The sequence below is a fragment of the Papio anubis genome, chromosome 6 (assembly GCF_008728515.1).
Source record: "Papio anubis isolate 15944 chromosome 6, Panubis1.0, whole genome shotgun sequence".
Taxonomy (NCBI): domain Eukaryota; kingdom Metazoa; phylum Chordata; class Mammalia; order Primates; family Cercopithecidae; genus Papio; species Papio anubis.
Genome location: NC_044981.1, coordinates 123,970,867 through 123,987,429, shown reverse-complemented (window position 1 = coordinate 123,987,429; position 16,563 = coordinate 123,970,867). Strand labels below are relative to the sequence as shown.

Below are 16,563 nucleotides of genomic sequence, written 5' to 3'. Positions count from 1 at the left end.
ACAATCGCTGAGTCTTGGCCAATCCCAGGAGCCATACTTCAGCCACTCATACACGGCTGAGTGTTCAAACTGTGTTCAAATAAGGCAAATGCTGAGCTGTAACCAATCCAGCTTTTCCTGTACCTCATTTCTGATTTCTGTACATTACTTCACTTTTTTGTCTATAAATTTGTTCTGACCACAAGGCACCGCGGGAGTCTCTCTGAATCTGCTGTGATTCTGGGAGCTGCCTGATTCGCGAATCGTTCATTGCTCAATTAAACTCCTTTAAATTTAATTCAGCGGAAGTTTTTCTTTTAATACCGTTTTATATTCAAGTTAAACTTACACTTCAGAACAAAAATCTAGTATAATTTTGAAACTTGATGGCCAATTACCACCTGTGTAACCTTGGATGATTTTCTGATTTTCTTTTATTTTTTCTGAGTCAGGGTCTCACTGTATTGCCCAGGCTGGAGTGCAGTGGCACAATCTTGGACCTTGGTTCACTGTAACCTCTGCCTCCTGGGCTCAAGCAGTCCTCCCACTCCAGCCTCCCAACTAGCTAGGACTACAGGCGAATGCCACCACACCTCGTTAATTTTTGTAGAGATGGGGCTTTGCCATATTGGCCAGGCTGATCTGGAACTCCTGAGCTCAAACAATCCACCCACTTTGGCCTCCCAAAATGCCTGGATTACAAGTGTGAGCCACTGCATGCCGACTGGATGATTTTCTCTACCATGTTCTTCTCTTCTATAATCTAACTCCCAGTGTGAATCTGAGGATTCAATGAGCCAGTGTACGGGGGAAGAGATTTTCTAGTGCTGTGCCAGTCAGTGTAGACACTCAAACAAAAATTAAGATGTTAAATACAATATTTACTACACATCCCCCTCCTCATTTTGATCTTGTTACTTAGCACGTTTGTTGGATCCAGTTACAAATGAGGAAAGACATAGATTGGGGTCTTCTGTTGTATTCCCTTCTTGCAACAGACTTTAGAATCATTTAGGCTCTTGCTTTACAGAGTGAGGTAACAAAGGGGCCTCCAGTTTTGCATCACCCACACTGGAGTTTCAATTCGAAGTCAAAAGCTGGGCTGTGAGATGGCAGCCACAACATTCACTTTTCCAGTAGAGACATGCCACTTTGTAGAAGAAAAAGATCATTCTTAAATGATCAAGGAGGCTGGGTGCAGTAGCTCACGCCTGTGATCCCTTGGAGGCCGAGGCAGGCAGATCACGAGGTCAGGAGATCGAGACCATCCTGGCTAACACAGTGAAACCCCGTCTCTACTAAAAATACAAAAAATTAGCCAGGCGTGGTGGTGGGTCCCTGTAATCCCAGCTACTTGGGAGGCTGAGGCAGGAGAATGGTGTAACCCGGGAGGCGGAACTTGCAGTGAGCCGAGATCACGCCACCGCACTCCAACCTGGGTGACAGAGCGAGACTCTGTCTCGGAAAAAAAAAAAAAAAATCAAGGAAGAACTTCATGGCACAGTATTTTCGCTTCTGTAGAAAAGACACACAAAAAGGATGAAAAAATGGTTGAGAGTTTGGTTTTATACACTAAGGTTTTGAACCTCTCCTGTATATAGGAGATACTGGTGACTGCTGTATTGTAAACAGAATGTACAATAAGTATTCTTGCCCCAGAATGAATTCTCATCTCAAATGAGTCCCTTAAAATGCTTCCATTTTTTTCTAATTTGCTGATGTCATGGAAGAATAATCTGTCAAATCTATATTTAATTCAATTCTAAGCTTATTTTACCATATGACTTATTAAACATAATGATGGAAATTGCTAGTAAGATCACAGACTTGATAAATTGTCACAGTTGTGACACAGTTGTCAAATCCTAATAGTGAAGAAATTTGTTTTTTTTCTTACTAATAACTTGCTTTTTTATCCCCTGAATTTGGAAAATTAGCAGATGCATGTCTCTGTTTCTGCTGCTTTAATAAAACCTGAGACTGGGTAATTTATAAGCAATAGGAATGTATTTCTCACCGTTCTGGAGGCTGCTAAATCCAAGGTCAAGGTGCTGACAGGTCTGGTTGGCTGGTGAGGGCTGCTCTCTGCTTCCAAGAGGATGCCTTGTTGTTGCATTCTCCGCAGGGGAGGAATGTCTGCCCTCACATGGCAGAAGGTGGAAGGGCAAGTGAGGTGAACGCTGTGTGAAGCCTTATAAGGATCTGAATTCCAGCTCACAAGGGAAGGAGCCCTCATGACCTAGCTCTTAAAGGCCCAACCTCTTAATGTCATTACGTTGGCCATTAAGGTTCAAAACCTGATATTTGGAGGTGACACATTCAAACCATAGCAGTTATGGTTTGAACTGCAATTATAGAACAATTATCCATTTATTCATTCAGCAAATACTTGCCAAATACCTATTCTATGGCAGACACTATGGGGAGGAAGCTTCTAAAATGGCTCCCAATGACCTCAGCTTCCTGGTCTTTATGCCTTATGTGAATCCCCTTCCCTTAGATGTGGCCTAGATGCCTATAATGCAGGAGTTGACAAACTTTTTCAGTAAAGGCCCAGATAATAAATATTTTTTGCTTTCTGAGCCATATGGTCTTTCTCCCAATTACTTAATTTCATTGTAGCCAAAAAGGCAGCCACAGAGGCCAGGTGTGGTGGCTCACATCTGTAATCCCAGCACTTTGGGAAGCTGAAGTGGGCAGACTGCCTGAGGTCAGGAGTTTGAGACCAGTCTGGCCAACATGGTGAAACCCTGTCTCTACTAAAAATACAAAAAACATTAGCCAGGCACAGTGGCATGCACCTGTAATCCCAGCTACTCGGGAGGCTGAGGCAGGGGAATTGCTTGAACCAGGGAGGTGGAGGTTGCAGTGAGCCAAGATATGCCACTGCACTCCAGCCTGGGTGACAGAGCGAGACTCCGTCTTAAAAAAGAAAAAAAAAGTTATCCAGTAAGTAGATTAAGAAAAATACTGAATAAATATGGAAACAATAAGAAAACAAGAGACTCATAAGTGAAATTTACTAAAGAAAAGCAACCACAGACAATACATAAATAAATGAGATTGTCTGTATCCCAGTTACACTTTATAAAATCTGGTGGTGGGCCAGATGTGGACTGCTGACTGTGGTTGCTAAACCCCTGTTCTGATGAATCAAAAAGTGATGGTGTGTTACTTGTCACTTCTGAGGTTACGCCACGCAAGGGCTCTGGCTTCCATCTTGCCTGCCCGCTCCTACTCTCTTGCTCGCTCACTTGGGTGGAAGTGAGCTGCCATTTTGTGAGCTAAACTATAAAGAGGCCCACATGGGAGGGGAGCCTCTGGCCAACAACCAGTGAAGAACTGAGTCTCTCATTCCAACAGTTTAGGAGGAACTGTATCCCACCAACAACCACTTATATGAGCTTGGAAGTTAATTCTTCCCCAGTCCAGCTGTGGCATCCTCAGCTGACACTTGGATGGTGAGAGACCCTAAGCTGGGGGACCCAGCTAAACTATGTCTACACTCATCACTCATGGAAACCATGAGATAATAAGTGTTTGTTATTTTAAGCCACCGAGTTTTGGGACAATTTGTTACGCAGCATTAAATAAACAGTATGATAACCCCATTAGATAATCAATACACACTATGATAGTCTCCATATAACAATGAACAAAGGAAAATGCTGGATATTATTTTCCCCTCTTGGAGATTCAGTGTGAACATTAAGCATATTAAAACATCCAAAACATCCTACAAAAAAGAAATGAGTTTAATATCTCAATCATTGAATCACAGATCCTATTTTCTGGGGAAATAGTTATTAATATCTTATGGCACTACTATTTGGAGCAATGTAAAATGCTAGAATAAGAAAAGAAATTATTCCATTAAAGAAGTAGTAATTGTCAGCCTGCCATTTCTCCCTGGGTTGACTAGCTAGTCAACAAAATTAGTATCTTCACATAATCAAAATAATCTGAGGCAGGCAGTGCACGGTGGCTCATACCTGTAATCCCAGCACTTTGGGAGGCCAAGGTGGGCGGATCACTTGAGGCCAGGAGCTGGAGACCAGCCTGGCCAACATGGTGAAACCCCATCTCTACTGAAAATACAAAAATTAGCCAGGCATGGTGGTGTGCATCTGTAATCCCAGCTACTCAGGAAGCTGAGGCAGGAAAATCGCTTGAACCCAGAAGGCGGACCTTACAGTGAGGCGAGATTGTACCACTGTACTCCAGCCTGGGCAACACAGAGAGACTCTGTCTCAAAATAAATAAATAAATAATAATGATAATAATCCTGAGCCAGGAGCAGTTGGTCATGCCTGTAGCCCCAGCTACCCGGGAGGCTGAGGTCCCTTGAGGCAGAAATTTGAGGCTGCAGTAAGCCATGATTGTGCCAAAGCACTCCAGTCTAAACAATACAGTGAAATCCCAACTGTAAAAAACTAAAGGAAAGAGAAAAAGAAAATAATCCTGTCCAAAGTTGTACATATATGCATGTACACACACACACACAATATACTATACTATGCTCACATATTTAAGCCCACCAGCAGAGACAGCGACTATTCTTTCTGTAATGTTCAGCTCATTATATAACTCAGTAATCCCTTAACACAGAGTGTAATAACAATTTTGAGAACTTGCTAAATAAAAATCCCATATGTTAGCTCTTGGAGGGATTTCATGTAACAACAGCTGGGCATCTTATGAAACTAAGAATTTGTTTTCATTTAGTGTTGATTCAGAAGGAGGTATTTAATTTCCCACATTGCTAAGAAGTTTTTATCTGAACAACACATTATAATATAGTTTACCAAGACACATCACTGTCTTGCTTTACACATGAGGAAACTGAGGCCCAAATAGTAAATCACTTGTAAAGCCTTAATTTTGGGGAGTCAGAGCAGAGATCCAAATCTAGTGCTCTCTCTGCCATGCTGCTCGTCTGTAACATTTCTAAAATTGTTCCTAATATGATGCATGCCTAATATATTCATTGAAAAAAAAATGTGCTTCTTCTCTTGAAATGTAATAAGAGCAGAGGCACTGCAAATGTCTTATTCTAGAATTATTTTGACTCTTCAATAAAGTTTCTTCAGCTACACCAAGCCACGTTGTACTCTCTCTTCTTGGAATTTATAGCAACAGAGGGTTGCTTAGAAACTTAGATGTTTGTGATGCTTGAATCCCAGCTAGAAAATCACTGACAAGTGGTTGTCCACCTTGAGTTTTACCAACTCCAGTAATGGACATAATCTCTGGGGACAGCTAGAGCTGTGGAGTGATTTTTTTCCCACTTAGATTGAGCCAAAATCTTCTTCTCTGACATCATCCACTGTTTCTAATTTTGTATTCTGGGGATTCACAGACCATGTGTAATTGATTTTATATATATGAAAAAACTTTCTATAGTTGATGTGTGTGTGTATATAGTGTGAGAAAGGGGTCCAGTTTCTTTTCTTTTTTAAAACATATAATCCGTTTTCTATAAATGAAACAATCCACCTTTCCCCTTCTGATTCGTCATCTAACAAGTGCCCCTGTATACCTGGGTCTGTTTTGGAGTTTCTCTTCTGTTCCACAGGTTTTGTTATCTGTCCCCAAACTAATATTTTTATCATCTGATTACTACAGCTTTATAGTTAGTCTTGGTATCTAGAAACACATCTCCCTTCCTTGTTTATTCAGACTGTCTTGACTGGTTTTGGCCCTTTAAAGTTCCATAAATATTTTAGAATCAACTTTGAAGTTTTACACACACACACACACACACACTCACCCCCACAATATCTCTTGTTGCTGAGCTTGCGTTGAATCTGTAGATCAAGTTGAGGCAGTTAATCTCTTCACTCTACTGAGTCCTCTAATCCATGAATAAGACATATCTCTCCATTTATTTAGGACTTTAAAAGTATTTTTCAATAAAATTTTATAATTTTCTTCATAAAGTTGGCACTCTTAATTTTTTCTAGGTACTCAGTAGTACTTGATATTATTGTAAATGATATCATTTTATAAACTTGATTGAAATATAGGACATAGAAAAACATGCAGATCATGAGTGTAGCATTCAATGCATCACAGCATGCGGGAAGTGTAGGGCTCCCTCTCTACATTAGCACCAGCATGCAGAATAACCTCTTGTGTCCCCTCCCAATCATTACCCTCTCTTTCCTCCCCAAAGGTAAACCTTATCTTGACGTCTAACACTACAGGGTAGAACTTTGGTAAATGAACCCATGCCACATGTATTATTTTATTCCCAGCATCCTCTGTGTAATGTGCTCTGTGTGTGATTCATCCTTACTGTTTTGTGTAGCAGCAGACTACATTTATACTATACATTTATGTATAGTATTCTATTGCATGAATGCATGACAGTAGATTTAGCCACTGGACTACTGGTGGATGCTTGGGTTGTCTCCAGTTTGGAGCTATCCAGTGCAGCTGTGCGTATTCTTGGTGATATATTTTAGTCCACATGTATATTTTTTCCAGTTGGGTCAAGTTTGGCATTATTCTGGAAATAACGCCAAATAGTTTTGCAAAGTACATATACCAATTTGTACTTTCACCAACTGTGTGAGAGCTCTGGATGCTCACCAACACATGGCTTTGTCAGTCTGTTCTGGATAACAAACCATTCCAAAGTTTAGTAGCTTGAAACAGGAAACATGTTATTTTTCACAATTCTGTGGGTAGGCTGGCCTCGGCTGGGCAGTTCTTATGCTTTGTGTGTTGGGGCTGGGGTGATTCATGTGGTTGCACTCACCTGGAAGCTTAGTTGGAATATCCAAGATGACTTCGTTTGCACATTTGGTGCTTTGACAGGGGTGGCTGAAACAGCTGGGGGCTGGCTCAAGCTCTTTCCATATGGTCTCCTGTCATCCAGTATCCCAGCCCAGGCTTATTTACATGGCAGCTGGATTACAAGAATGCAAAAATGGAAGCTGCAAGTCTTCTTAAGGTCCATGCCCAGAAGTCACATATCATCACTTCCACAATATCCATTGGTTAAAAGAAGCCAGTGCTAGTGCAGATTGATTCAAGGAGAGGGAGAAGAATAGACTCCACCTTTTGATAGAGAACTGGTATGTGGGTACAGGGATGGGAGCAATTGTTCCTGGCCATGGGCACAGACAATATACCGTGTTCCTCCTTCTGGCCACAATTCTTACTTGCAGCACACAAAATATATTTATTTCACACCAAGACACCACCATAGTGTCTTCCAATTATGGTATGAAGCTTGAAGCCCGGTCTCTTGTGATCTCCATCAGGTCCAGTTGCAAATGAGGCTCCTTGTTCATCACTCCTGTCAATCTGGAGACCTGTGAGCTCAAAAGACACGTTATCTGTTTCCCTAGACACCCAGCTTAAAATGGTGGCTTAGAGACTTTTTATTTCAAAATTTCTTGGTCCTTCTTATTTCAAGCTGGCCATGCTTTCATGAGAACAAGCCTCTTGACAATTCTGTGGGCTTTGTATGTGTGCAATTGTAATTTATTCTATTAGACAAAAGCTATATCCACAAGACTCTTTGAGATAGGTCCTTTTCTGCTTTGGGCTATGGATTGGGGTGCTATGGGACAAAGACTTTAAGATTCTTTAAAACTCTTTTATAGTTGACCCTTGACCAATGTGGGAGTTAGAGGCACATATCCCCTGTGCAGCTGAAAATTCACACTTTTTTTTTTGAGATGGAGCCACGCTCTGTCCGCCAGGCTAGAGCGCAGTGGTGAAATCTCAACTCACTGCCACCTCCGCCTCCTGGGTTCAAGCGATTCTCCTGTCTTGGCCTCTCGAGTAGCTAGGATTACAGGTGCCCACCACCACGCCCAGCTAATTTTTATATTTTTAGTAGAGATGGGGTTTTGCCATGTTGGCCAGGCTGGTCTCAAACTCCTAACCTCAGGTGATCTGCCCACCTCAGCCTCCCAAAGTGCTGGGATTACAGTCGTGAGCCACTGCACCTGGCCATGCGTAACTTTTGACTCCCCCAAAACTTAACTAGTCATGGCCTACTGTTGACTGGAAGCCTTACTGATAACACAGCCAATTAACGTATAATGTATGTTATGCATATTATATACTGTATTCTCTCAATGAAGTAAACTAGAGAAAAGAAAATGTTATTAAGAAAGTCATAAGGAAGAGAAAATATATTCACTGTTCATTAAGTGGAAGTGGATCATCACAAAGGTCTTCATCCTCATCATCTTCATGTTGAGTACGCTGAGGAGGAAGGGAGAGAGGAAGGGTTGGTCTTGCTGTCCCAGGGGTAATTTTTGTTTTCTTTTACCCTACTAATGGTTGTATTTTTTTTTAGAGACAGGGTTTTGCCATGTTGCCCAAGCTTGTCTCCAACTCCTGAGCTCAAGCAATTTGCCTGTCTGAGCCTCCCAAAGTGCTAGGATTACAGGCATGAGCCACCGGACCCGGCCTAGATATTCTTTATCATTAAAATTTGCCCCAAGACTAAACAGATTTTTTAAGTTAATTCATATCTCTCACCTTGGACAGCTAAAGGAGCCAATCAGCACTTTCTACATCCTGCTCAGAATTTCTTTAGCCAGGTCTATAAATTCATTGACACATTTTCTATCCTCCACATTAGTGCAGGTAACAGTGTTACTAAACTTTCCACTGCTACATAATGCCAGTCATCTTCTGACTAGCCTTTCTGTAGACTCCACTACACCATCTCCTCCACGCCCTTTTAATTTCCACTTGCTTCCCAGTCTCAACGCCAGTATCATATGTTTTAAGTTATATTATAGCAATACTCTACTGCCAGGTACCAATTTTTTTTTGTTATTGCTGGATATCAAACCATCCCAAAATTTAATGGTTTCAAACAATAATCATTTATTATTTCTCATAGTTCTAAGGGTGAGCTGGGTCCAGCTGGGCAGTTGTTATACCACATGTGTTACTGACTGGAGCCATCCTATCCCACTGCTCTGCAGTGCCATCCTTGTCATAGGTCAAGTGTCCATATGTATGTGGGTCTGTTTCTGGAATAATTGCTCTGTTCCATTGGTTTATTTGTTTATTCTTGCGCCAATATCTCATGCTGTTATTTACACTAGCTTTATAATAAGTCCTGATATCAAGTAGAGTAAGTCCAACCACTTTGTTCTTTTTAAAGTTGTCTTTGCTAGTCTTGATCCTTTGCATTTTCATACACATTTTATAATCAGTTTGTCATACACACACCCCCCACACTTGCTGGGTTTTCATGAGACTGTATTAATAGATTAATTTAGAAGAATCAATATCTTCACAGATGTATACTCTTCTTTAGGTCTTGAAAAATTTTGTCTGGATAAAATTTTTAGTATTCTATGTGGAATACTTGTCCCACCTTGATTTATATTGGATTTTGTTTTTGTTTTTGTTTTGGAGACAGGGTCTCATTCAGTTGCCCAGGCTGGAGTGCAGGGATAAGATAACAGCTCAGTAAAACTTCAACCTCCCAGGACTCAAGCGATCCTCCCACCTTAGCCTCCAGAGTAGGTGGGACTACAGGCATGCACCACCATTCCTGGCTAATTTTCTTTAAAAAATTTTGTAGACACATGGTCTTGCTATGTTGCACAGGCTAGTCTCAAACACTCAGACTCAAGCAATCCTCCTGCCTCTGCCTATATTGGATTTTTAAATGCTGTTATAAATGATATGTTGTTGCTTATTAAATGTTGTTAGCATACAGAAAAACAATTGATTTCTGCATGTAAGCCTAGTGTGCAGCAACCTTGCCAAGCTTGTGAATTTATCTATAGATTCTTTAATATTTTCTACATATAATTATGATAATTGTTTGTAATACATAACGACAATTTAATTTTTCCCTTTTTTTTTTTTTTTTTTGAGACAGTGTCTCACCTCATCACACAGGCTGGAGTGCAGTGGCGCAATCTCAACTCACTGCAACCTCTGCCTCCCAGGTTCAAGCAATTCTCCTGCCTCAGCCTCCCGAGTAGCTGGACTACAGGCATGCACCACCACGCCCAGCTACTTTTTGTATTTTTAGTAGAGATGGGGTTTTGCTATGTTGGCCAGGCTGGTCTCAAACTCCTGGCCTCAAGTGATCCACTGCCTTGGCCTCCCAAAGTGCTGGGATTACAGGCGTGAGCCACCGTGCCTGGCCTATTTTTTCCTTTTAAATTATTAAACATTTTACTTTATTTTATTGGTTTATCACATTGGAAAGACCCTCCAGAATAATGTTAAATAAAGATAGTGGTAGTGAACAGAGAGAAAGTTTTATCATTTTACCATTAGTGTCATGTCTGCTATAGGTTATTGTGTTTGCCCTTATTCAGATTAGGAAATTCCCTTCTAGTCCTGGTTTGCTGAGATCTTTTTGTTGTGAACGGGTATTGAGGTTTATCAGAAACACTTTTTGGGCCAGCTGCGGGGCTCATACCTGTAATCCCAGCACTTTGGGAGGCCAAGGCATGGTGGTACATGCCTGTGGTCCCAGCTGAGGCTGAGGTGGGAGGCTTGCATGAGTCCAGGAGGTTGAGGCTGCAATGAGCTAAGATCAAGCTACTGCACTCCAGCCTGGGCAACAGAGCAAGACCCTTTCCAAACAAACAAAAAGAAAACTTTTTGTATATACTGAGATTATCATATAATTTTCTCTCTTTTTTTCTTTTGCTCATAATGAGAAGTACATTGATTTTGTAATGTCAAACAAAATTTACATAAATCCAACGTGCTGGTGATATATGATCTTTTTTATATACTACTGAGTTTGGTGTTCTAATTTTTGGTAGGATTTATGCATCTATATTTATGGTAATATGCTTGTAATACTTCTTTCTTGTAAAGTCCTTGGGTTTTGGTGTTAAGATTATATAAAGGTTATACCAACTTCATAAAAGAACTTGGGAATCATTCCCACTTTTTCTGTTCTCTGGAAGATTTTGTGTAACTGTAATTTCTTCCTTGAATGTTTGGTAGATACAGAAATTGGTTCCAGGAGTAGGATGTTGTCGTAACAACAGCAACACATTCTATATTATGTGGCATTCTAGTCTGACAGCATGAAATTGTTGTGGAAGACCTGAAAAGATGGCAATCCATGTGATGCAGTGGGAAAAAGTTGTAAAACTATAGCCTGGAATAGATTAAAGGGCATATTATATACCTAATAAGTTTGTACTGTATGCAAAGAGGTAGAAAATGAATGCTATTAGAATGAGTTTGTTACTATAGGCCACATTTGCCAAAGTACTAGAAGAGATAGAGGAGCTCAGAAAATATTTGGCTGGTTTGCAAGCAGAAATACAAAAGAATTCAGAGAGAGTCTCAGAACTCAGGGATTTGCACAGTTGGAAGGAATAACTGATTCACATCTTCAACTAGTAAAGAAAAAACTGAGAAGACCTTTGAGCAATAAATGATGCTGAAAACTATGCCTATTGGTAAGGACCAGTCAAAAGTATGGTTGTCACACCATTGTTAGGATCTCTGAATGGAACAAGGTGGTACCCACCAATACTTTGAGTTGGAAAAACATCTCAAGGAAGGAAGATGTAGGGTTTGGCTTTTTCTAAGGAAGCCTGATAGGCTCAAAATATCTACAGTGAGAGAGAGAGAAAAAAACATGTCTCTAAATAATTGTGGCACATAGCACTGCTTAGAATCAAATACATAATTTGGGATAATTTTGAGAAGTTGACATTGTCAAGGGAATCACTGGCACGGTCTAAAAGAGAATGTGATTGTTGGAGACAAAATGATCACTGGGCCCCAGTCTTCTGTAGCTGCATTTCAGGATTGCTATGAATCCTTTCATATGTTATCCTTCTTTAAGAATGGGACTATCTATTGCAGTTATCCTTTCCTTGTTCTACCATGATATATATTATTTACAGAGGCAAGGACCAGATAACTTATCTTTTTAGTTCAAAGGTATTTAGATCAAAGGGAGCTATACCTGTATCTATAGAGAGACCCTTGTGAATCGTTCTTAGCTCATGAGCTCTGTGCTAAAAATATTGATGAGATGGAACTTTGGGGTTGTTTTCCTTAAAAATGTGTGTTCTGCATACGGGAAAGGAAAGGAACTGACCCAAAGGGTAAACTATGATAGGCTATATTACTATTCATGCTGTCATCTAATCCTCTCCCCTTGAGTGTGGCCTGGACCTGGTGACTTGCTTTTAACCAATAGTATACAGTGAAAGTGACAGGATGTCCCTTCTGAGGTTAGGTTACAAAGAGACTGTGGCTTCCCTCTGGTGTGCCCTCTCTTGCTTTCTCATTTGCTCACTGTGATGGAAGCCTGCTACCATGGGAGATGCCCTATGGAGAGAACCATGTAGCAAGGAAGGCAAGGGAGGCCTCCAGCCAACAGCTGGTGAGCACTGCAGTCTTCAGTCCAACAGAGCATGAGGAATGGAATCCTACCAACAACCACATGAATGAGCTTCAGGGCCTTCAGTGATACTGCAGTCCCTGCAAACACCTCGACTGTAGCTTTATAAGAGCCCTTGACACAGAGGTACTGGTTATGAACTGAAATGTATCCCCTTTCCCCACAAATTCATATGTTGAAGTCTTCACCCCGATCATTATTGTATTTGCAGATAGTGCCTATAAGGAATAAAGGCTAAACAAGGTCATGGGGCTTTAATCTGACAGGACTGATGTCCTTATAAGAAGAGACCAGGTGCAGCTCGCATCTGTAATCCCAGTGTTTAGGGAAGCTGAGGTGGGAAGAACCCTTGAGCCCAAAAGTTTAAAGTTACAGAAAGCTATGATTTTTATTTTTTATTTTTTATTTTTGAGATGGAGTCTCACTGTCACCCAGGGCTGGAGTGCAGCGGTGTGATCATGGCTCACAGCAACTGCTGCCTCTGGGTTCAAGTGATTCTCCTGCCTCAACCTCCCAAGTAGCTGGGATTAGGTGGGATTACAGGTGTGTGCCACTATGCCTGGCTAATTTTTGTATTTTTAGTGGAGACGGGGTTTCATCATGTTGGCCAGGCTGGTCTCATACTCCTGGCCTCAAGTGATCCACCCACCTCAGCCTCCCAAAGAGCTGGGATTACAGGCGTGAACCACCGCGCCCAGCTCAGTGAGCTATGATTGCACCACTGCACTCCAGTCTGAGCAACAGAAGCAAGACACTGTCTCAAAAGAAGGAAAAGGAGAAGCAGAAGAAGGAGGAAGGAGGAGGAGGGGGAGGGGGAGGGGAAGAGGAGGAGGAGGAGAAGGAAGAAGAAGGAAGAAGGAAGAAGAAGGAGGAAGAAGGAGGAAGGAGGAAGAAGGAAGAAGAGGAAGAGGAAGAAGAAGAAGAAGAAGAAGAAGAAGAAGAAGAAGAAGAAGAAGAAGAAGACGAAGACGACGACGACGACGGAGATCTCTGTTTCTGCATGTACATGGAAGAAAGGCCATGTGTGGACACGGTGAGAAGACAGCTGCCTATAAGCCAGGAAGAGAAGCCTCCTCAAACCAACTCTACTGGCATCTTAATCTTGGAATTATAGCCCCTAGAACTATGAGAAAATAAATTTCTGTTGTGCAAGTCACCCAGTCTATGGCAGGTTGTTGTGGGATCCCTGTTAGACAGTACCCTGCTAAACTGTGCCTGGATTCTTGAACCACAGAGGCTTTGAAATAAGTGTTTGTTGTTTTAAGCTGAAAATTTTGGGAGTAATTTGCTATGCAGCAATAAATAATACAATAGCCTATTTTGATTTTCTTTATATTCTCTTTGACCTCTGTCCTGAAAAATGGGCAGGTGGAATATCATCTTCTAGTACTTCAAATTCTTACTTTTGGATAGATGCAGTGGCTCACGCCTGTAATCCCAGCACTTTGAGGGGCCGAGGCGGGCAGATCATTTGAGGTCCGTGAGTTCGAGACCAGCCTGGCCAACATGGTGAAACCTTGTCTCTATTAAAAATACAAAAATTAGCCAGGCATGGTGGTGCGCACCTGTAATCCCAGCTACTCCGGAGGCTGAGCCAGGAGAATGGATTGAACCCGGGAGGCGGAGGTTGTAGTGAGCCAAGATCGCTCCACTGTACTCCAGCCTGGACAACAGAGCGAGACTCTATCTAAAAAAAAAAAAAATTAACAAAATAACAAATTCTTATTTTCCAGGTAAAGAAAAAGTCAACCTCCTTGGCTGATGAATCATGTCAGTTTCTAAGTATCATTTCCTGAAACCTTTCCAGTGCTTCCCATTTTCCCAGCAAAGTAAAAAACAACTTTTGTTTAAATTCAGATTTGGGTGAAAGTAGGTAAGAATAGAATAATTGCAATGATTTGAAGTTCATGGGATTTTTGTGTATATTTGTATGGCTTATCGTATACACAGATGAATTGTATATATACACATGTATACACATGAATTGTTATAATTCTGTCTATATGTTATATGTGAATTTCTATAATTATATAGTTCCTATAAGGACACTAACATATTGGATATTTCTAGGTGATCTTAATTGCACACCTATTGAAATAAACCTGTAGTTTCCAGAAGTGGAAGAAAATTTGCTGAGACGTCAGCTGAGGATTCTTCCTGGAGAACTCCGGAAATGGAGAGCTTCCACACAAGATTTAGTGCCTGGACACCTTTTAGCAACAAGTCATTAAATAGACAGGTAAGTTACATACTTTAAAGTAGAATAAGTTTAATTCATAGGGTTAATTTTACTGTGATATATTGGGTCTCATGTTGCCATATTTTTAAAGAAAAACTCTCTAAAGAATTTAGCTTTTGATTCAGTTTAAACAAAAATAAACTTAGCTTTGTCCCAAAGACAGTCTCTTCTCACGCCTGTCCCCATCTCCTACCTTAAGGGAGGCTCCAGATGGCCTCCCTTTCCACTCAGTACCTCCAGGGACAAAATAGAGACCTCCAGGACACACAGTTGCTGGAGACAGGGGAGGATATGAGAAGGTGCTTTTGGTGGTGGAGGCTGGGAGTGTTCATGCATGTGTTCCTGTGTATTTCTGTAATCCTCTCTCCCCTCCTGTGCCAATTGGATGGTTCCATGTGGCTTGGGGATGCCTCTCCTATTTTAAGGTAATTCAGGAAGTCGTGATTTAATGGCTTATGGTGGCTCTGGCAATAGAGAAGGCGAACTGAGTGCTCAGAGCTCTCACGGGTGCTCTTGTGAGTTCAGCCTCATTCACCGGGAAAGGAGACTAGACCAGGCTGGGGCTAAAGCCTGACCCATGATAAGAACAGTGAGTTTGTTATCTCTATCTGAGCAAAGCTGGACCGAAACCCAGGTTTGGGGGATTCTGGTCCTTAATGTATATCTTCCCTAGAGACATGTCTCTGTTGGCTATTAAGTGATACTTACTTTCATCTTGGTGGGTGCTATGAAGATCCAGGGTTGTGAGTTAGTGAAGTTATACCTACCTCAAATGGTCCTGTTCTCACAATTAAATGAGTGTAGCCCGTATATGTTTTCAAGATGAAACGTATGGACTCTGTCACATTAGCCTAGGTAGAAACAAGATCCAGGAATCATTACCTGTTTGTTTTCCAGAGGCCCTTCTTGGGCCCCTCTATAATTACATCCCTGCCAGTCCTTCCCATCAGCCCACCCAACAAGTCTGGGCCTGTCAGTATCCCTGGGTAAAAAGTTTAACCTGAAAGGAGAGACCTTTCTCTCTATATGTGAAAGCGCTGTGTGAACTGTAATGCACTCTGCAAATATTAGCAGTGAGGTTGCTGGTAGATTGTCTAAAGATTGCTTAGCAATTAAAAACATTGAACTGTACAGCAAAATGCCACTTCCTCCCCTCCCCCTTATAGCTCTTTCAGGAAAGAGTGGCTCTTATAAGTCATTGGTTTGACCTCTGGACTAACAAGCAACGTCAAGAATTCTTATTCGCGATTTTTTTAAGATGCACTAAATCACAGTTAAGGTAAGTGTAGCCTAATGATGTAATTAACATTGATTCTTAAAGAAAACCATATATAAATGTTTATATAACCCTTAAGAGATGTTTTGTTCCTAGGGGAAAAAAAACCAGGCAATTGATATTTTAAGGTTTATAAACAGACTCTTCCAGTGCCTGCTTTCTCCTTTTCTCCTTGAGGCTAAAGTGGAGCCGTGGGGGGATTTAACGCTTTCATACTATGGTGGGACTGTTTCATGTTGGCAAAAACACAATGGCTTCAGTCAGTGAATTTTTAACATTCTCTTAGCATATTACATTTTCCTTGGAACCATCAGACAGACAATATATTGCAAATGGATGTATGGGACATAGGTAGGCAAAATCATTAAATGAATCGATGGATCTAAAAAATATATGACAAGTGACAGTGGTTGAAACATTTAGGAATCTGGGCAAGACTTATACAGCCCTAGTCAAGGATTGCCAAGAGGGTTCTCTTTCTTTTTCTTCCCTTTCCCTCATGTTATGTCTGTAATTTACTTTAAAACACTCAGCACAGACAGTGTGACATCTGTGAGTTGAAGTTATGCCCAGGGTCAGCTCATGTTCTGGTCAGGAATGAATACCCTAGGAGTCATTAGCCAGCTCTAGTTTGGAAGGTCAAAATACCTGAGTTATCAGATACTTTACTAATTAGCATAGCAAATA

The 16,563-nt window shown here is 41.2% G+C and overlaps 1 protein-coding gene across 3 annotated transcripts in view; it reads left to right on the top strand.

The window, feature by feature from the left end:
- The window catches only part of ECT2L (epithelial cell transforming 2 like), a 113,204-nt gene that overhangs the window by 4,940 nt on the left and 91,701 nt on the right, over positions 1-16,563 (top strand). The window contains exons 1-3 of one of the 3 annotated variants that reach the window (XM_031667393.1): positions 14,012-14,234; positions 14,432-14,600; positions 15,767-15,879. In XM_031667393.1, coding sequence (XP_031523253.1) covers positions 14,535-14,600; positions 15,767-15,879 — 179 coding nt within the window. In that variant the 5' untranslated portion in view covers positions 14,012-14,234; positions 14,432-14,534. Of the gene's footprint in view, positions 1-14,011; positions 14,601-15,766; positions 15,880-16,563 lie in introns of those variants that run through there. The other 2 variants (XM_021937808.2, XM_031667394.1) reach the window with 2 other exon arrangements.